The following is a 23,631-nucleotide window of genomic DNA, read 5'->3' as shown; positions in this document are numbered from 1 at the left end:
AGTAAAATGAATATATCTTCAATAAATAACTTTATATCTCCCACTGTTTTACTTGAGACAAACCTTTTTGGTCCCTACCTTAAAGGTTGTGTCACCTTCTGCAAGCTATCTCCAGGAACTAGTTTCCTAAGCGAAAGTGTAAATATGATTAGTGGCACCTGAATCTAATATTCAGATTAATTTATCATTTTTCATTAAACATGTGTTACTGACAAGTAAATCACATTTACTTTGTTGGGCTTTCTTAGTTTCCTCATCTATAACATTTGTGTATATTACTTTTAGCATATCCAGAACATGTTCATTAACAGAGTTTCTATCCTTTTTGTCATAGTTATAAACTTCTTCGAGAATATCATTCCTAACAGCTTGTCTAAACAACGTTTGTAAGGAATCTATGATTTCTTTAATAAAAACCATATTCTAGAATTTCTTAGCTAGTATATCAGATATATTTTCTAAGATATGAATTCGACCCTTTTGATTTGCCCTAATCCATCTGTCATATGCATTTCAAACTCTTTGGTTTGTAGATGAGCTGGGAGAAAGAGGACATTTCTCTGTTAAAACAAACGTTAAACCTATTACTAGTATTGTGCTTATATTTGATTTCCATGTTGAAAAATTAATACCATTAAATTTATCGAAAGCGAGTAATTTAAAAGAATTCGACATGCTGAAAGATAAACGAATTCTAATCAGTAAATTGCTTTTAAACCCAATCAAATTTTAGCAAAAATAATAATATACCCAAATTTCATTATTTATTTGCAACAATACTTTAATGAGCCAGAATAGATGCTACCGAGGGGCAGTCAAATACTTCTTCATTGAAGTAAGACATTCTTGACTAAATACTAACTCTAGAATAACTCTAATTCCTATCGTCATTTAGTTACCATTTTTTGTCAAGAATTTATTAACTCTTAGTAACTCTTATAAGTGTAACCCTTCATTTTCATACCTCAGAGGTCGACCCCAATAATGCTTCCGAATTGGAGAGTCAAGGTTGAGAATGGACCTAAGAGATCTTATCTATTTTTGAAGTTTAAGTTGTTCCGAATCCCATTTTACACCCCTCCGAAGGGATACCTACCATAAAATGATTAGCTTATATTGTCTAAAAACGACAAGCATGCGCAACATAGGAATCTCAAGGTTCAAACTAATGAAAGAGACCGTTGGATATGTTGACACACTTCCTTCACCCACTTACTATGAACTACTTCCCCTATTCATCTTACAATTGACCCATGCAAACGCTTTCCGAATCTCACTTCCAAGGTGACATGAAGCCAAGCATAAATTTCACTATGTGAACTCTTAGGGACGTGAGAGCTAAGAACAATATATCGTATATATTATTAATCTCCCACTAAAGTGTTTTAATTATTTTGGATAAATATTTACTTAGGTATGTTCTAACTAATAAACAATCTAAGTTTAGTTGATTATCCAAGAATAACATTTATATTTGGATTTAACCTACGTTGCCTAAGTGATAAATTATTTTATTACCTCATATTGCTCACGCATGCTCATAAAGCTGGGTTAACAATACTAAAAAATCAACGAAAATCCCTAGGTAATAAGTGTTCCGTAAACAGTCAACTTAAGTACCTTCAGCCTTAGATAGGATTTTAGCCCGGGTGAGTTTGTAACCAAAGTTTTACAAGATAATGGCCTATTTTAACTACTTAAAACAAGTTGTTATTTGAAAACCCTAGGTGAGTATGCATCTTTATTATAGATTTTAAATGTCTAATTCATTTTATAATACTTTATAAAATATAGATATGCTTCTAATCCATAAAGTTAATCCTTCATGAGTATTCGCAACTCCAATTGGGTTAAATTACTATTTTACTCTTGGGTTACCTCTGGCTCCTTAAGTACTAGTGCTCCTCTAATGAATAACCTGTTTATGGTCCAACCAATAAATAGAAAATCCCTCTCAAGTCGATGAGAGGGTAGGACCCTTTGTTTAAGTCCCGGATACACCACTTAAGGGAAAATTCATATATTTACCCTCAAGAAGGGAAGAAGTGAATTTCATCCTGTATAGTTATGTTTCTAGCTCCACATTCAGTCCTGTCCTTAAAATGGTAGGCATATTGGGTCGAAGATCTAGCCATCCTCACCATGCAAATCAAAGGACAGTCCTTTGTGAACTTGAGTTCATAATATACTTAGGATTAAGACTAAGTCACCTAGCTCATCGTATTCAAATAGAAACCAAACTAGTCAATAGTGTTGCATCTAGTGGTTTCTACTTTGCAGACTAGTCTTATGCAAACTCATTTCATAGGATAACCCCATTCACGTGTCACCTACACGAATACACAAATGCATTGGATCATTACATTTGCATCAAATACAAAGTGGACCATATCCACAGTGTTACCAGGATAAGGTACCCAACCTTGTCCTTATACTATAGACCCTTTAGATTGTATCTTAAACATTGACTCTCGTATATCTCCACATATAGTTAAAGACTCATAAGGCAACCTTGGATGTTAGTTTATTGGATTTAGGGTTAAGACAAAATAGACAATAAAACAAACAATAACATTTATTGATTTAATACCTATAACACTTTATTGATGACGGTCAATTAATAACATTTACTATCTACGAATTTTAGGACAGAAAACCCAACAAACTCCTACTTGAACTAAAACTCTAGTTAGTGGGTTGTACACAATCCAAAAGGCGGGATTATTGTAAATAAATATAATAAACTAGGGCATCTATATACTCATTACACATCTCCCACTTACCCTAGATTATCCAATTTACATGTCTTGTAGACCTAGACTATCTAGATGACCCTCGTACACTTTAGCCGAGAGATAGCCTTCGTAAATAAATCAGCAATGGCTACTGCCTTACTGTTGTCACAGTCTAAAGTGATGGACAAGTTTATATTTGGAACCACTTTCAAATCACTTAAGAACTTTCTAAGCCAAACTTATTTCTTTTTTTCTTCACAAGCAACCACATAGTTAAATTTCATAATGGAATTTGCAATACATCCTTACTTAGTACTACACCACACTATAGCTCCCCGTTTAGGGTAAACACTGATCCTGGCGTGGATTTCTTAAAATTCTTGTCAGTTTGGAAATTAGAGTCTGTGTATCCTGTAAGAATCAAATCCTTAGCTCTATACACCAGCTAGTAGTCTCTCATTCTCCTAAGATACTTGAGGATGTTTTTAACTGTTGTCCAGTGGTCTAACCCCGGATTGGACTGGTACCTACTGACAATTCCTACTGCATGAAAAATGTCTGGCCTAGTGTAAAGAATAACATACGTTAAGCTGCTCACAACTGAAGCATAGGGAATACGTCCCATATCCTCAACTTCTTGAGGTGTCTAACGATTGAGAAGGACAAGGCTAACCTGAAGTATTGGCTCCTTCATTAACTCTTGATAAAGGACCAGTTTAATCAACAACCCTTATTGATTCTTCAGTAACTTCATTTAATACTACTTTGTTATGTGGTTTATGATCCCTCATGTGGTCTTCTTCTAAAAGATGTAGCGTTTGTCGATACAAACACTTTATTTTTCTTGAGGGTCAAAGAACAGACCATATCTTGTTTCCTTAGGGTAACTCGAATGGTGTTTCAGAAATACTTTTCGAAGGAACATTATTTAAGATGTGAACTGCAGTCTCCACTGCATACCCCAAAAACGAGTAAGACAATTGAGCATAGCTTATCATAGAATGAACCATATCTAATAAGGTTCTATTTCTCCTTTCTGATACACCGTTTTGCTAAGGTGTACCAGGTGCTGAGAGTTGGGATTGAATTCCATGTTTTATCAAATAGTTCTATAATTCTAAATCCATGTACTCTTCACCCTGATCAGATCGAAGTGTTTTAATGGTTTTACCTAATAGGTTTTCAACTTCAGCCCTGTACACTTTGAACTTTTCAAAGGTTTCAGACTTATGTTCTATTAGGTATAAGTAACCATACCTTGAATAATCATCTATAAAAGAGATGAAATATTTGTACCTTCCTCTAGACTTTACATTTATCGGACCACAAAGATCTAAATGTATGAGCTCTAAGGTCTCTTTGACTCTATAACCTTTTTCAGTAAAAGGTCTTTTGGTCATTTTTCCTTCGAGATAGAATTCACATGGAGGTAATGAGTCATCTTCTAACTTGTTTAAAAGCCCATTCTTTACCAATCTCCTGATCCTATCAAGATTTATATGACCTAATCTCAAATGCAAAGGTAGGATAATTGGAGAAATTCTATGCCTTTTACTTTGAGTATTAGCAGTTTTAAACATGTCATGATTTAAAAGTGCTTTTGATTCAGTTGGTCTTAACATATATAAGTTGTCTTCTAGTTTGGCTAAACAAATAATCACACCATTTTTCAAAATGAACATTTCATTTGAATTAAAAGATACAGAGTATAATTGTTCAATTAAATAGGAAATAGAAACAAGGTTGGTCTTCATCTTGGGAACAATGTATAAGTTTTTTTAAAAACGAAAATCTATTTTCAAAAGACAACTTAGCAGCTCACATTGAACGAGCTGAAATGGTGGGCCCATCCCAACCTTGAGCGTCATTTCACCCTCTTCTAGTTGCTGAAAGGAAATAATTCTCTGTAAAAAAGAACAAATAATATTAGTAGCTTCTGAATCAAGTATCCGACATCATGGTCATTTGCCACTAAACAAGTTTCCAAAACTAGTAAATCATATTTACCTTCCTTCTCTTTCTTCTTCTCAGCAAGGTACTTGAAGCAATTGCATTTCCAATGATCATCCACTTTATAGTGGAAGCATTTACCCTTGTCAGCATTAGCTTTGCCCTTGCCCTTGCGTTTGCCAGCAGTAGGAGACTTTCCCTTTCTTCCTTTATTTTTCTGGATCTTCTTAGTACTAGAAGTTGAAGGAATGGACTTAGTTCCAGAGAATGAACCCTTGTAGAACTTTTTGGAATGGGCAACATTTGCCTCTCCTTCTACTGGTCCCTTATCTTTCATAAGAGACTGAAAAGTCTGTAACTCGTTCAGAAGGGTAGTCAAGTTATACTGTATTTTATTCATTACCGTATTACTGTAGAACTGAAGAAAACTCTTCCGAAGAGATTCCAAAATAAAGGACACCTGACTCTATCTATTATCGCACCGTTCATCTCGACAACATTGAAATGGACCATTAGTTCGAGAACATGGTCTCTTACTAATTGGCTCTCTTTCATGCGCACATTATAAATGTGCTTGAGAGCTTCGTGTCAGGTATGAAAGGATGGTTGTCCAAAAATCTCCTAGAGGGACTCCATGATGTGACGTGCAGACATTGTGGCCTCATGCTTCTTGGTAAGAATGTCAAACAAACTTGCCAAGATGTAGACACGGGTCTTATCATTGGCCTTCGTTCAACGGTCATAAGCATTCTTCAACATTTAAGATGCATTTCGAGCGGAGACTAGAGAACATTCCTCTATAAAGACAAATCACAGATCATCAATAACCAGAATCATATTCAGGTTAGATTTCCACGTCGCATAGTTTTCACCTGCTAATTTCTCATTTTTAAGCAAAGATATGATTTTGGAAGACATGGTGAAATATATAACAATCAGTTGACCTTATTAGTTATCTTTGTCATAACCCATTACTTAATTATCCAATCAATTTAGTAAAAACACATTTAATTAAAGAATCCTAATTAAACTATTGATTTTAGTCTTTATAACGATACTTCAAAGGTTTAGAGCAACAACCATCGAAGAGTGATCAACCACTCCTCCTCTGAATTGAGACAATCTCAGTCAATCACTAATACCAGAATAACTCTTGTTCCTGTAGTTTTTAGCTATCGTTGTTTCAGTTAAGAATTTATTAACTGATCTTAATTCATCCCGTAAGTGTGACCCTCCCATTTTCGGATCTCAGAGGTATGCTTCAACATGCTACCGAAGGGAAAGAAACTTGTTGAAGATTAACCTAAGAAACCTTATTCATTGCTGGAGTTTGCATTATTTAGATCCCTATGATGAGGCTCTCCAAAGGGATGGTCGCTTTATGACAACACACAAGTGAACCATAGGAATCTCATGGTGCAACCTAATGGTGGAGAGTGTGGGATATGTTGACATGCGTCTCTCTCCCACTTACTATGAACACTTTCCCTATTCACCTTGTTATTGACCCATGCAAACACTCTCCGAAGGGAGATTGCTCCCAAGGCGACACGAAGTCGAGCATAAATCTCACGATGTGAACTCTTGGGGACGTGAGAGTTGATATACCATATATACCAATATCCTCCAACTAAAGCATTCTAATATTTTATTAGGATTTTATTATACTTAGTTAAAAATCCAGTTGATGAATTTAAATAAGTTCTTTTAAATCTGCTTCAATATAACATTTATATTGAATAATTTAACAATATTTGATTTCATTTATTAAACTCTTTTAATAAAATCAGTAAGTTATTGCATGCTTATAAATTATTTTCCCAATTCACCTTTCAAGTCGGTTTCAAGAAGAGGTTTTCCATTTTCGTCAGCTTAAATACCCCTTCCTAGACAGAACCTCCCTTAGACAAAGGTCCTTTATGGGCAATTGTTTTATAAATTTAATCTTTTATTGAATTTCATTTATTCCTTTAAAACAAATTAAAAAGATTAAACTATTCCTAATCCCATTAAAAATAACATAAGTCAATTTTAAACAATTTAAAAAATAATTTTACCTATGCTTGTATGCAAATCTAGATTATAGAAATTAATCGATTTCATTAATACTATAACTGTTTATAAATTAATGAATTAAATCTATAATCACATCAAGCATTCGCATACATCATTTCACTATTTATTAGAACAATTTTCATATATAGTATGATGCATGGACATGTTTAGGCTACATCACTAACATAACTCTTATATTATGATGCATGAGCTTGCTAATTTAATCATGCATCTAAAAATATAACTCTTTATATTTAATCATGATGCATGTACATTTTTAATCTAAGGTGAGTATTTTGAGTCTATATGACATACAATATGTATTAAGAATTCAAAAATAAATAATTTAAAATATACCTCCAATGTATAATTAAATTAAATAGCAAAAATTGGACCGATTTTGGCACCCTAAAAGAAAATTAATTGATTAAATTAATATAATCATTATATTAATTTAATTAATTAAGACATAAATTAAATTACAAATGAATTAGGTCAAAAAACCAGCTGCTAAAAGACGTCCGTGCGCGCCGCAACATATTCCGTCAAAAGCCAAAGCGTTGCAACGTTGTAAGCCGTGTTGCAACGCTGCAACTACAACCCAACGCCTCTGGTTTGCAGCGTTGCAATGCTGCACGGCAAATTGCTTCCAATCTGCTCATTTTTTGTTCCGAACTTTCCCCAAACACCTCCGTTTGATCCCAATCTCATCAACAATGCTTGCTTTTTCGATCAATACGGACTTAAAGATTCGAAGCTTAAATTACAATGCCCAAAAATACAACGAGCCCTTACAATTTAATCGAATTAAAAAGTAATCAAAGGTCAAAATTGAAAACATCCAATTTTGCTAATCAATATTCAAATCTTTCATAATGCAGAATATTAAACCCACCTCTAAACAATTTTTTTCAAAAAGTATGAAGAACGTGGATGCAAGGAATTGTTTTTGATACCAATTGAAGGGACCGGGATCGGATCCCGTTGCAGTGGAAACATTCTTGTGTGAGACAGCCTTGCATCCTACGATTCAATTTTTTACAATAAACATAATCGTTATACTAGACGGAATAGATAAACACGTAAACTAGCATGCTTCTAGAGAAAAAGGTTATAACGGTTCTTACTTTTATAGATTCCCTAGCGCCAAGAACAAGCCTCTCTAAGATTTCAACGAACAGATCTTCAAATGGTCTTGATCACGAACAACTCCTTGATTGATAAAAAACACTACTATGAGAGAAACCTCGTTATTCTCTGGGATTCCAATAAAGGGATAGGTGGTACCAACTATTGGGAGGGAGAGGAGAAAAGTGTTTTGGAGAATTGAGAGGATTTGGCCTAAAGAAAATTCTGCACAATAACACTAAGAAGTTGTGTATTGTCGGAGTTTCTTTGCAATGCCAAATTGTAGAATGTGTATCTTGCGAAGGGCCATAGGGAGGAAGAACTAAGAATATTTCCCATATATTTTCTTTTTCTATAATTAATTAAATAACATCTATTTAATTAATTAGTCCATTTAATTAGATAACACTTAATTAATTTGTACAATTAAATAAGACATTTAATTTTTAATTTACATAATAATTAAATAATCATTTATACATTAAACCCATTTAATGTAAAATTTAATTATCATATACATCTCATGTATACATGCAAAACATCTCTATAATTATTTCATTGTGAATCTAATTCACTTGAATTAAATAATTTCTAATCTTATTCAAATATTACTTCTCCAATTTAGTTATAGATCATATCCATAATTAATTATATATTAATCATATTAATATATAGTTTCTTCAAATTAATTTGAACAATTCAAATTATCCTTTTTAAGTATCCTCCAGCGAGCTAACAAGGGGACCTGGTGGACTTGTAGATCAGAAGCTCCAATGAAATGAGATTAATTAGTCGAACTCTTTAACCAAGTTAATCAATATTCATTAACTGTGGGTACACTCCACTAAAGACCCACAACTGCACTATTCTCACTACAGATATATTTATGTATCCACAGATATAGACCAATAACAGCGAGTTAATCCTTCATGAGTGTTCGTAACTCCAACTGAGTCAAATTACCGTTTTACCCTTGAGTTATCTCTGACTCCTTAAGTACTGATGTTTCTATAATGAACTACTTGTTTATAGTCCAACCAATAAACAGAAACCCTTCTTGGGCTAATGAGAGGGCAGGGCTCTTTGTTCAAGTCCTAGAGACACCACTTAAGGGAACATTCATCTACTTACCCTCAAAGAGGGAAGGTGTGAATTACATCGTGTATTATTATGTTCCCAGCTCCCTCCTCAGTCTCGTCCCCAAAATGGTAGGCTTATTGGGTCGGCGATATGGCGACCCTCACCCATACAAATCAAAGGACAATCCCTCGTGAACATGAGTTCATAATATATTCAGGATTAAGACTAAGTCGTCTAGGTCATCCTATTGAAATAGGAACCAAACTAGTTAATAGTGTTACATCTAGTGGTTACTATTTTGTGATCCAATCTTATGCAAACTCTTTAAATAGGATACTCCTCAATCGTGTGTCATCTATACGAACACGTTGGATCATTACGTTTATATCGAATACAAAGTGAGTCATATCTATATTATTACTAGGATAAGGTACCCAACCTTATCCCTATACTATAGGCCCTTTAGGCTAAATCTTGAACATTGATCACCGTATGTCTCTACATACAGTTCAAGACTCATAAGGTATCTTTGGATGTTAGTGTATTGGATTTAGGGTTATTAAGACAAATTAGACAACAATACGAATAATAACATTTATTGTTTTAACATTTAAATTCTTTATTGATGATGGTCAATTAATAATATTTACTATCTACGAGTTTTAGGGCATAAAACCCAACACTATCTACAATTTCTAAAACGAGTAGGAGTGCATTCCATCTTGCAAGACTATGTCTCCAGCTATCTATCCGGTCTTACCCCTAAAATGGGAGGCTTATTGAGCGGCGCTGTTGAGTCACTTTCACCTATGCAGATTAAAGGATAATCTCAAAGAAATATGAGTTCATAGCTAACTCAAGATTGAGATCGAGTTACCTTAGGTCATTAGTTTGAAATAGTCAGTTTTAACAGTAAATGGTAGTTATAAAGAAAAAGTAACTATTTTGTGGTCCAGTCTTATGCAAACATCTTTTGCATAGGATTCCTCCACTCGCATGTCTCCACATGAACGATTTCAAGTTCATATCGTTTGTTTCAAATACAAAGCAGGTCGCATCCATAGTGTCTGTAGGATAAGATACCCAACCTTATCCTTATACTTATAAACCGTTTTGGGTATATACCCAAACTTGATCCCCTTGTATGTCTCCACATAAGGTTTAAGTATTCATATTATACCAGGGGTTCGTTAGTTTATTGAATTTAGGCTTTACAAGTGCAATTCACATATTCAGTAATAGTTTTATTGAATAAATCTCAATAACATCTTTATTGCAAATAGTTGCAAATAGAGTATGTTTAATTTTACAAACTACCAGTTTTAGGATATACAACCTAACAACAAAGTCATTACGTAATAAAAATTGACACTTAATTTTGATGAAATTTTTTGAACTAAATCATTACAAAATTTAAATTAAAGTGACTAAATGTACTTATTAAAGTCAAGGGGCTAAATTGTTACGGTTAGTTTTAGAATTTCAATCAAACTAAGTATAGTGATGATAACAAATTCAAGTTGTTGTATTAATGATTTTTTGTGTTTCAAAGTATTTATTTTGTAGAGCTCAAAAAGATAATTTCAATACATCTTAAATTGTTCAAATCGGAGTTCAATTGACAAAGATATGAATAAAAGAATATTGAACACAATTTTGATGTAGTCAATGACATGATAGTAACGTGGCAAAAATGGACCAACCTTAAAATGGCATGTGGTGTGTTGTTGAAGAGAGATAAAAAAAAAAGGAGAAAAGTGTGATGACATTAGATTGCACAATGTGACATTTCAAATTTATGAATTAAAAAAAAGGTGGGAAAACGTGAATCCCCTCCATATTCCATCCCCAATTTTTGTTTCAAAATTATTTTCTCTCCCCATTTAATCTCAACCAACCATCACTTTGATATGGACAACGACCTTTTAATTATCTCTACAATAATATGATGTTGTCACTTTGGGCATAAACCTTCATGGCTTTACTTTTGGTTTCATCTTGAAAGGTCTCATATCATTGGAGATAGTTGTCCTCCCTTATAAATTCATGATCATCCACTTATTTAATCGATGTAGGATTTTGGTCGCATTCTTAAACATTTTACCCTAGATTCAATGGTTGAGGTTAAACCCTTCATTTTTGTTTTATTATAAATCATCCTACATCCTTCTAGCTATCTTATTGACAAATCAACGAAATTTTTCAGACTTTAATCATCCTTTTTTTTTTTTTTCATCCTCCAAATGCCCAAAATTTCTTATTCCTCTCATTCTCTTCAATTTTATAAGTGCAATTTTGTGAGAAAAACTTGTTGACATGTCATAGAGCTGAACTAGTATATTTTACCTAGGTAGAGGTGATTCTTTTTATTTTAATTTCTCATTGGATTTTGCATTAAGATGTGGATACACTGTCATGAGAAAAAGAAATTGTTTAGATTTTGAACCAATAAAAATGATCTAGATTTCTCTTTAAGGTGAAGAAAAAGATGGTTGTGTTGGTTTTGTTCCCACTTTACTTTTCTCAATAAAATAACTAAGAAGGAATCTTGGAGAGTGGTCGCAGACATATTGTCGAACCACTATAAATTTTGGTGTCTTCTTTTCCCTAAACTCCTTTTATTGTTACACTTAATTTCTTTTCTAATTTTTAGATTGTTTGTTAGGATTACTTTGTTGTTTTGCATCATTGTGATATTAGTTGTTAATTTGAATTGGTTGTTTGATGTCATTTTCTTAAATTAAAATTCAAGTTTAGTTGTCACATGTATATTAATTAAGATTTTAAAATTAAAATTAGTAGACAATTCTATTCATTCTCTCATTGCCAATAAATCTTATAGTTATAAGTTTAAAAATACAAGGATTAAATTATTATCTATTAAAGTTTTACGATTAAATTTCTACTTCCATGAAAATTTAGGAAAAAAAAAAGAATGTTGATTTAACAAAATTTCTAAGATAAGAAATTCAACTTTCAAATCAAAGAGTCAAGGTGTGCTGGGTCTTTGAGTCAATGTTGGATACAAAAATTTGAAATCAAATGCCTACCAGGGTCCCACTCCTAATGGTTTAAAAAATATTTTCTTGTTCATGTGATGTATTGATTTAAAATAAAATTAAAAAAAATAAAAAATAAAAAGGTATGCTATAAAACTGATAGGTTATTAGAGAAAGATCTAAATTATTCCAAGAAAAAGATGACACTAAAATTGAAATTTTGTGGAAAGTTATGAGTTTGAAAGAAATTCGCTCAAGGATTCAATTATGATTTTCCATTGTTAAATTATAAATTTGAGAAAATTATAAATTGTTTCTCAAAGTTTTTATTTATTTGGTCTTCGAATTTTTTAAACTACAAATTTAGTATTTAAACTTTCAAAGTTTTAAAATTCATGAATCACTATCAAATACAAAATCGTAATAACTAATTTTAAAAATGGGGTACTCGATTGAAGAAAAAAATTTGTGGAAATAAGTTTTCTTTCTATGAACAGTTGATGAATCATGTATGATCCGCTTCAAAATTGAAAAAAACATATAGTAATTTTCTTGAGATTTCTTTTTTTAAATACCTATCATAGAGCGACATGACTTTTAAGCGTGCGATGGAAACCATTAGAATCGAAATCAAATCTTATTTAGAGTGTATATTAATATATCTATTCAAGTTTGATGTTAAATTGATGAAATTAAAAGTTTACAGTAGAAATTGATACCATTGGTTAAGTTTAAGGTAAAAATATATATATATATATTTTAACCTAAAGTACTTCACTATTCTAATAAAAAAAAAATGGGTATGAAATATGTTTTAGCGATCAAGAGGTCTGTAATTTAGATCTTTGTATTCAAAAGAATTTCCAATTCACTGACATTGCTGAAATGAAAATTAATTAGTATTTTAATGTTAAATTCAATTATTGAAAAATTATAAAATTTTTAATCAAATTAGACTTGAGTAATAAAAAAAATCATAAAATTTGAGTTTTATTTTTTATTTGACGCTAAGTTATTTTCAACATTTTAATTCTTTGCATTTTAAAAATGATTCTTAACCAAAAAAAAAGTGAAAATTTTATTAAATTAAATTAGGGTTCTCTATGGTCTAAATAAACATACCTAATTACACAATTATAGTTTAATGGGTTATTATTCTACATAAAAATATGGCCTAATTTACTTTTCCAACCCTCTTACTGCTCAATAATAATAATAATAATAATAATAATAAAATTAAAAAAAAAAGCATATAAGAGAAGTTTTTTTTTTGTGGTTATAAAATTTTCAAAATAGTTTTATTTTTAGAACCTATACAAGTAAGAAAAGTTTCTCAAAAATTCGAAAATTGTTATCCTCATAAATGAAGCAAGAATTAACCAAAAGTTTTGAAGGAGAAAAGAAGCTATATTTGATATATATAGCACTCTATATTTAAACTTGCTAGAAATAAATCAGTGTATATTTGATAAGTGTGTGAATCGTATGATTTGTACAATATATCATCTTACACCAAACAATATATTCAATATATATTTACATTTTTATTATATTACCAAGATATTTGACATATACATGAAATCTCAATAGATAAGTGATCTAGTCAAAATAGAAGAAAATAAACAAAATCTCCTAAAACAAATAAAACATTTATTTTAAATAAAGAAAGTGAGAGAGAATTAAAAATAATAATAATTTTAAAAAACTCCAAAAGAAAAAAGAATGAGAAGAAAAAGAAAGTGTATTTTAGTAAATATCATGGACTGCTTGGAATAATATAAAAAAATATTTTTCAAAATTTCAATTTTATTTAAAAATTTCTTAAAAATGTTTTACAAATTTGTTTGGTTTCGTGACGGTTATCGGATTTGGTAGCGAAAAGTTTGCTAGTGGAGTTATGAGAAGTGGCAGTTAGAGATTGGCCGACAGCGGTCGCTGGAGTTGGCGGTCAGAAGTTTGCTGATAGGAGTCTGCATAGAAGTAGCGATCAGAGGTTAGTTGGAGGTGATCGTCGAAATTGGTGACCAAAAGTTTGTCAGAGATCGCCAAAGGTAGTGTTTGATAGTTGGCTGACGAACTTCATAAATTAAATTAGGAAAAAAAAAAAAAAAGATAACTCATAGGCTTAAATAGTGCTATAAAAAAATAGAAAAAATCAAGATTTCATAGATTCTTTCTTAAATAAGGGTTGGGCTTAAGAGCTCTAAATCTTCAAATCTAACCTTTGGAACAAAAATCCGTAAAAATAAAATGTGTGTATTAGATAACAAAAATAACAAATGGGAGCTTTTTCTTGCAACAAAAAAAGGGTCAATTCTAAGGACAATTCAACTTTCAAATCAAAGTGGCCCACCCAACGAAGATTTGATGTGGCTTTCAGGTATGATATAGATTAGGTTATAGATTCTCTTCCCCATTTTCCTTCTTCAACGGTGAGTAAAAATTCCTTCAAAAAAATAAAAATAAAATAAAAATTACTGCTGCCAAAAAAAAAAACGCAGATATATTTTTAAATGTTAGTATTAAATTTGGATGAAAATTCCCCATTTTTATAGATTTAATATAGATTGACGATTGAATAGATATTTCTATAACATTGTAAAAAATTTATGAAACATAAAAAAAATGAGCAACAAAATACTATTAACGTAAATATAACATATACAATAGAAATATTAACTTGTTTAGAAATTATAAAATGTTTATTTAAGTCTCGTTTGGTAACCATTTGATTTTTTGTTTAATTCTTAGTCAAATTTAAAAAACAAGCTACTTTTTTAGTTGTCAAAATCTGAGTTGGTTTTTTAAACCATTGGTGAAAAGTATATTACAAAGTAAGAAATTTGGAGATGGAAATAGTGTTCGTAGACTTAATTTTAAAAAAAATAAAAATAAAAAACAAAATGGTTACCAAATAAAGCCTTAATAATTCAAAACTATACTTTACTCTTAGTGCATGGACAACAAGTGTTGATATCTTCTCACTCTTACTTCTCTATTTCCTTTTTTTTCTCCACTCTCTTCTTCGTTATCATTTTACTCAACTTTTTGTTATCTATTGACATTTGTTTACCCATAAATAAATAAATATGTACATTTTAATTAAGGTACATAGACTGAAACAATAATAACGGGAGCACAAAGAGACTTTAGGACTTAAATGTTTTATCAAGATCGTATATTAGTAATTGAGTGTGATAATATATATATATATATATATATATATATTGTATTTAGCTATGTATGTTTTTGGTATGTTTTGAGGGTGGATTTTGATTTTGCAATTTTTTGGGATTTTATTGGATTGGTTATATTTTAGTTGGTGAGAAAAATGATGTAAGAATTGGACAAGTGGAGAAAAATAAGAGTATCTATATGAAAAAAAAATGAGGATATGTATATAATTTGTTCTAAAACTAGTTGTTTTTTTAACTCAAGAAAACTTCAAATAAGTTGATCATTATACTAACCATGTAGCATTTCAAAACTTTTTTGTATTTTTTTTTAATTTTAAAGTTATTTTTACAACGAGGTATTAATGACTACTATATATATATCAATGATTATGGTATTTTTAAAAACCTTTTTAAGTTTATAGGTATTTTGATACTATTAAAAATTTTGAGATATTTTTAAATAACATACTAACGATTTCCATCCAAAACTAACGATAAGAGTAATTTTGAATTCTTTTTAAAACTTTTAGGGTATTTATGAAGCTTTTGAAACTTTGGAGATATTTTTGACACAAAACACAAAGTTTAAAGATATTTCTTATAATTTAGCCTTAAATTTATAATTTATAGTTTATCTAAATAATTCTTAAGAGTATTTCAAATGGTTAGTCCTTTACATTTATTATTATTATTTTGAAAAATATCGATTTACACCAATAAATATTGGATTGTATCAATTTAAATCCTGAACTTCTATGAGTATCAATTAACATTTTCCTTCAGATTTAGTTTGAAAGGTATGGTACAAAGCATAAAAATTTTTCAATTAAACTTCTAAGTTAAGATTACATTTGAAAATCATCAATGCATTCAAATCTTACGAATGTGGACTTCTTCAAATGTCAAATTTAATGAAATAGATAACTATAATTGATGTAGAACATAATAAAAATGTAAATTGACACACTTAATAAAATATCGGAGTTTAAATTGATATAACTCCTAAAGTTTAGTGGTATAAATCGATAATTTCACACATATATAACAACACTTTTAATAATATTAAATCATTACAAAATTTATACTAAAAAGCTTTTCTTTTCCTTTTTGTTTCTTAAAGTCATTTCAAGAGTTTCTCAAGTTTAATTTTAGATCACTTTAATTAGCCTATGAAGATGTTTTTTTTTTTTTAAGGATTTACCCAAATTCTCTAGTCTTTAAACTAGTAAAGATGAAATGAACAATTAAAATATTATATAGTTTATTATTTATAAAGAAGATATCAATAAAAAAAAATAGACCCTAGCTAAGGTGATAAATGATTATTAAAGACAATTGAAGATGAAAATGAGTAAGAATATATGATATCCCTTTTTGGTATGAGATTTATATAGGGATGGCCTATGGGCATGAGATTAATATTTATTTACGTATCCTTCTTACAAAAGTATGAGTTTTCAAGTTTTGATTTTGATTTTTATATACTTAATTAATTAATATTCATTTTACTAAAAAAAAATTAATTAATTACTTGAATGGAATATATCAATAATATTTTATTAAAATATATACTTAATTTAGTTTTACAAATTCATGCTTATTCTATTAATGTAATTACTTAATTACTTAATTTGTTGATTAGTTAGTTAATATGTTAAATATATTTAATTGTATTAATTAGGACTAATTAAATTAAGTCAATCTAAAATTTTAATTTTCAGTATTCAAAATTAGTTATTTGTTGACTAGGTTCTAACTTCAATGATTCTATTATTTAAAAAAAAATAGAAAGAAAAGAAAAGAAAAGAAAAGAAAATGTGAAGTTTGTGTTTAACATATCTTTCAATCATATATCCCATAAATTCATTTAAAAAAATCTTATAATATTAAACTTCTAATAAACAATTTCAAAATTTAGATGCAAAATTGGAGTTAAACGACTTTATAAAGTTTTAATTTAGAACGTAATAAAAAATTTTCGAAATTAATAGTTCAACTCATATTGTTGTTGTTGTGTTAAATTCTCTCGATGATTATTTTGTTTAGAAAGAGATATTTTTTAAATTGTATTATCTCTTTAGTCAAAGAGAAGAGTTTATATATGTATTGAGGTTTCTCCTATTATCTTTGAAAAAATAACTTATTTGACACAGACTTAAAAAGTTAGATATGACACATTAAAATTCACCTTATGTCATCTCATCTCATCCAAATAAATTATTAGATATGTTTGACATGATTTTCTCTATCATTATTGCGCTTGTTGTCATAATAACTCAATGAATCTTGGCTAAGTATGAAGGTCGACCCATAAAGGCAAAGTTATGCTTAGATTCATAATCGTTAGTAATAGTTTGATTAATGACCCAAGAAGTTAATTAGTAAACGATCTTTACCAAACCAGATTTCTAAATAACCAAGATGGGCTCATGACATTTGCACTATGTTAAAAATACTCTAATCTCTCCATTTCTCTTAATTCTCTAAACTATCACCAACAATCGTTGAGTCTATTGTACCAGACTATCCTTCGAATCCTCTCAAATATTACAAACTCACATACTAAATTTCACTATCCACAATTATTATTATTATTAGGAAATCCATACATATGTATTGGGAAAAAAAAAATTCTAAAGGGTAAAAAAAAGAAGGCAACAAATCTCTATCTAATAACAAGGGAATTGATTGTAAAAACCCAAAATGAATATGCAAAAATATCTCATTATACTTTTTTGCCTCAACTTTATTAATTTTTTTTTTTTTTTTTGAAGAAAATGTAATCCTCCTATCCCTATTTTCCACAAATTCATAAAATCATATGAACAATTAGGTTACAAAATCATCATTGGAAACAACGACAAAGAAATCAAAATGATCAAAAACCCTAAAAGGTTTCCTTAGAAACAAGGAAGAACACCAAGTTGTAGACTATGCCAACTACAAATATCTACAAATTCGAAAGCAGTAAATTAAAATTGAAATCAACACAAAAACAGAGTAACCTGCAACTTCTTCATAACAACTATAACATTATTTGTCTCACAATTCTTCAACAATGGCTTCAGTTTCAGGATTAAACTCCAATATCTTCTTCTTCTTACAAATCTTCATCAATCCAAACCATAAAATCCCACCCACTGTCATTGCAGCACTCACCAAGAACACATTCGTATGAGTAAACACCATCACAACCACCAAAAACGCCGACGGAATCAAACACATCACGATCAAACCAGGCAGCTTCAATGGAACCTTGAACGGCCTTTTCATCCCTGGATGCTTCCATCTCAACCAAACAAACGATGAAAATTCCAACAACATCCCCAAACTGTAAATGAAATTCGCCGACGCTACAATGTCAGCGAAATCCATGTACGAAACCGCTAGCGAAATCGCCGTACAAATCACAATCCCAATCCATGGAGTATTGAACCATTTCGCTCTAGCGGCGAAGAATTTGGGTAAAATCCCAATTTCCGCCATACCCAGAATTTGATACGCGCTGCTGCTTAATTGGGCTTCGAAAAGCCCAATTGCTGATAACGATGAACCGATTTCCAGGAGGATTTTCAGCCATTTTCCGGCGATTGTTTCGGCGGCTTGGGCGTGGAATCCAGAACCCCAAGCGGATTGTTCTACATCTACAGCGCCGATTACGGCCAAGAGTGGGATTAAGTAAGAAAGACAGGTGAAAATTACAGAGACGAACAGAGCCATTGGAAATGTTTTTTGGGGGTTTTCGACTTCTCCGGCGAGTGTACTGACATTATCCCAAAAATTGAGGTTCCAAAACAGAGTGTTGAGGTATAGATTCCAATCCCTTTTTTTATCGCCCAAAATCAGCCATCGATGGGGTTTGATTTTGGGGATTGAAATGAAGGTCATTAAAATGAAGGGTAATAGAGACAAGAAGGCTAAAACGACGGCGACGTATCCGACGATGGTGAGACCGATGTAGTTGAGAAGGGCGAGGATGAGGGTGGAAGCGAGGATGGCGATGCGGCGGGGCCAGCCGGATTCGAGAGGCGGAGCCATTTTTTTGATGTAATCAATACAGAGGACTGGGAAGGCGGCGATGTTGATGACGCCGCTGAGGAGTTTCCAGGTTCCCATGAGAGAACCCCAGAAGGGTCCAAAGGCTCTCTCGGCCCAAATGACGAATCCGCCGTTGCCGGGGAAGGCGGTGGAGAGCTCCGCCGTGATTAGCGCCTCGGGGACACTCCATATGAAAGGGAAAACGATGAAGCCGATGATGGCCAGGAGGGGACCGGCGGCTTGGACGGCAGGTTCCTCGCCGTAAGGACCGCCAGCGACCTCGAAGTAGATAAGGAAGATGAGGGGGATTAGAGTGAGCTTTTTTCTGGCGGCGGCGGGGGCCGGAGTGGTGGTGGTGGGGAGGATTTGAGTTGAGGAATCGGCGGTGGCCGGTTGGTTGGAGTTGAAGTTGTTGAGGGACTGTTGTTTTTTGTCCGCCATGATTATTGGGAGATGCTAAACAAACGAAGAAGATACGTCTAAAATAGAGCCTTATAAAAAAAATTTAAAAAAATAATAGAAAAATATCAACAAGATTGTTATTATTTATTATTATTAATAATATTATTATTTATCTGTTTTTTTTTTTCCTTTTTAGTTTCGAGGAAATAAATGGCTTGAAGATGAGCGGTGGCCCACATTGTTGGATATTAAGATGTGCTATTATTGACTTTGACAAGAAATTATTTGAGTAGATTGTAACAAAGTAGTATAATGCATATAAGAAAGAATTGTAAAATATATCGAATTTGTATTTTGTTATAATCAACGTTTAAGAAAGCAATATAATGTAATCATTGAATAGTTTCTTTTTTAATTATAAATTTTGATTAAATTTTAAATTTAGTTATATGATTTGGAGAAAGATATGATTTAGTCCCTTATAATTTATAATTAGAATTAATCTTTATGGTTTGATAAAATCTTTATAAATAATTTTATTTTAAAAAAAAAATCATAAAAAATCTTTATGGTGATTAGGGTTGGGTAAGATCCCCCAGGTCTCGATCGGGACCCCGTTTCAAACCGGGGATCCTATTTAGGTCCCCGTCCCCGCTCCGATTAAATTTATTATTATTATATATATATTAATTACAAATATTTTTATATTTATATATATTTTTTTAAAAAAGGTCGGGGATGGGTCCCACGGGGACTCGTTTCCCCGTCGGGGTGGGGGGAAATATCCCTCGCGGGGACGGCCCTATCCCAGGTCCTTTGCCAAGCCTAACGGTGATTTTATCAAACCACTTTTTACAAGGTTTTATCAAACTATAGAGATTAAACGTTAACTTTCTCCAACTTGATAACCATTTGTTTTTTGTTTTTTATTTTTGAAAATTAAGTTTATTTTCTCTTAATTTTTTATAATGATTTGCATTTTTCTTAAGTACAAACGTTGAATACATAGCTAAATTCTAAAACAAAACAAGTTTTTAAAAACTACCTTTTTTTTTTTAATTTTTAAATTTTTGCTTGATTTCTTAAAACATGGGTAAAAGATAGATAGTAAATCAAGAAATATGTGATGAAACGAAAAATTATTACTGAGAAAGAATTGTCAGATCGTGCTCACAACTATTCGGAGGTAATGGAGTTACTTGTGAAATCTGATTTCATAATAATCTCAGTCCTTATTACCCTAAGTTAATTCAGGAATTTGTTAAAAATCTTTCTCAAAAACTTTAACAATTCAAGTTCTCTTGATTATTATGGAGTTCATGTGTATGAACATAGTTTTGTGTTTTTTTGCCACTGTGATAAATAGAAAGGTTGACAAAATTATGTCGCCTAATACTACAGAATTAAGATCATATATGAAGGAACTTGTGCTGGAATTGACAGGGTGTTGAGAAAGGTGTGGCCAAAGACTAGTCAATTAGCTATTATTAAGCTAAATGTCAAATATGTGATTCTATTTCATATTAGAATTGCTAATTGATGTCCCTCATCGCATCACTTCGGTCTTTCATTGGCTTTGGCATGCTTATTGTACCAGATTAGGAAGTCTGCTCTATTTGATTATGGTGTCTTTGTCATAATTAGCTAAAGCGTCATATAAGATCTCAAACCCCTAGGCTGCCTATTACTTATACTCGCCTCATTTGTGGAATATTATTGTCCTAGAAACCATATTTGATTTCCTCTGATAAACCTGTAGGTCCTGTTATCGCCCTTCTTACATTTAACTACAAACTATTTTCAGGGTCAACATGTGCCAGAAATTGCCCCTCCATCTTCTATAGACAACGAAAATGTTCCTAATGCTAAAATGGTGAATTCTTTGTTTGAAGATGACCTATTCACTCTTTGTCTGTTGAAATTCACTCTTGCTAATGTAATTGATCATGCTACTGAGTGAAAGCAAGAAGTTATATTACTTATCCAAATAATGAGGGTAGTTGTTACTGATACTGGACTTGTTGGTTCCTTTCAAGAGATGGACTCTTCTATAGAATAGAATTATCGACCTTGTTTGGACTTTTTTTTTTCAAGGCAGAGGGGAAGATTCTTGTATCTTCGTTGGTTTTTGCTTTGACTGTATTCGTGTGAGCTGACTATGTTTTGGGTGTCTTGGTTTGATTCTGTTGAACTTGCTTATTTTGTGGTTTGGTAGTGAACTTTCCATTATCTTCTGCTATCGAACAATTTAATATCCTTTATCAATTCATTTGGTATTTATGGTTGGTTCTTAAATGCTTGTTAAGGTTTTGGATCTTTGTTAAAAAATTTGTTGTCCTAAAAAACTATATTAGCTAAAGGAGGAGTTTGTTAGAGATGTGTAATTGGCTATATATTTGTTTAATGGTTCTAAAATTTATTCCTTCAGCTATTTCAATGTTGTCTCAAAATATGTCTTAGAAGATGTCTCACAGGACACTGTGTTTCTGGGTTGCTTTCCTAGTTTATAGTCTACCAAATTTTAATGGGAATATTTTTCTTCTTTCCATTGTGCTATTAAGTGCAAAAAGTAGCCTTGCTAGGGTGCCACATATGTTTTTGTGTGACAACGTTTATTGTGTTTTTTTACAGAAGAATAAAAATCCTCTCTGTTGTTCATTGTTCATAAAGCAAGGAATACTCTTGATTCTTGTCGATTGGTTCTATAATTGCTCATGCTGTGGTTAATTCATTCTTAAGAGGCATTCTTCATCCTTAGGGAAAGTCTAAGGCAGTTTTGATAGAGAAGTGATTCTCATCATTAAGGGGATCCTAAGGTAATGTTCTTAGAGAAGAAGTTCTCAAACTTAGGCTGCATAATTTCTTCAAGTGAATGTGAGTTCACAAGAAGGAGGAAAGATAACTTCATGGTGAGAGAGAGTCTCCCATACTTAAAGGGAAGCCAAGTATCTCTTCACTAACGTTCACATAGGGGGAGTCTGACTTCTATTGAGAAGGAGTTTCACATCTAGCGGGAGCCTAGGTGATCAAATAAGTTAGGCTCTACGCGTGTAACTGTGATTGCCATTATTTTACAGATAAGTACAACGTTGTAAATACTTGACTTTTTCATATTAGCAAAATATCTTTCACGAGCGCACTTCTCCACAAACTTAGGTGGTATATCATCAAATTAAGTTACAAAAACTTTGAGTATTCTTCTTATTGGGGTTGATGCTCTAAATCTCATGGGTCTTGTAATTTGTAATTGTTTTGTACAACCACTTTATTTATCTAATAAAAAAAGAGGTATTTTATTTGGCATTTAGTTGCATTAACTCACAAAAACCAATCCAAAGTTATCTTCCGAAACTTAAACAAGCATGTATAGATACACAGGTGGATCATGTTTAAGTGATAATTTAAACAGTCTGTAGTAGATGGATAAGACTGAGTACTATCCTTATCACACTACGAATATGGCCTGATTTTTAGTTATTACAGTTGTTGTAAAGTGCTACAAATGATTTGATCCTGACCATTCATGTGAAGACATGTGAGCAGTGGTATTCTATACAAAGAGTTTGTATAAAATCAGACCATGAAATAAATAATCTCTCTATATAACACCGTTGTTAGTAGGGGCTTACATTTTACCAGGATGACCATAGGTGACTTGACCTGAATTTTGAGTGAGTCATGAACTTTTACTTATGAAGGCGATCATTTGATTTACATGGGTGAGATTGTCCAGTTTCGCTGACTCAATATGTCTACCATTTTGAGAATTTTTCTAATTGGGGAGTTGAGAACACAACTATACAGAAAGAAATTCATTCATTCTCTATAGTTAGAGAAAATAGAGAAATTGCTCACTTAAGAACTGATTTCGATACTCGAACAATGTGGCACTACACTCCTTCCTAGCCCGAGAGGGGTTATGTTATAGTTGGACTATAACTTATTGTTCATTAGAGGGGTCAATGATACTTAAGAAGTTAGATGTAACTATAAGGACAAAACAATAATTTTGGCTTAGCTATACTTACGAGCAATTTGTGAAGGGTCGGTGTACTGTTGATTAGTTAT

At 31.7% G+C, this 23,631-nt stretch overlaps 1 protein-coding gene across 1 annotated transcript; it reads right to left on the bottom strand.

The window, feature by feature from the left end:
• Positions 1-17,998: 17,998 nt before the first annotated feature.
• LOC120070583 (putative polyamine transporter At3g13620) lies at positions 17,999-19,740 on the bottom strand. Its single transcript, XM_039022388.2, has one exon. It carries the CDS (start codon positions 19,600-19,602, stop codon positions 18,166-18,168), a length of 1,437 nt encoding a protein of 478 aa, XP_038878316.1. The 5' UTR covers positions 19,603-19,740; the 3' UTR covers positions 17,999-18,165.
• Between the last annotated feature and the right edge of the window lie 3,891 nt (positions 19,741-23,631).

Source organism: Benincasa hispida, chromosome 2 (assembly GCF_027475165.1).
Source record: "Benincasa hispida cultivar pf3 chromosome 2, pf3_genome.v1.1, whole genome shotgun sequence".
Classification (NCBI taxonomy): Eukaryota; Viridiplantae; Streptophyta; class Magnoliopsida; order Cucurbitales; family Cucurbitaceae; genus Benincasa; species Benincasa hispida.
The sequence above is the reverse complement of the archived record's forward strand: the minus strand, read 5'-3'. Positions and strand labels throughout refer to the sequence as shown.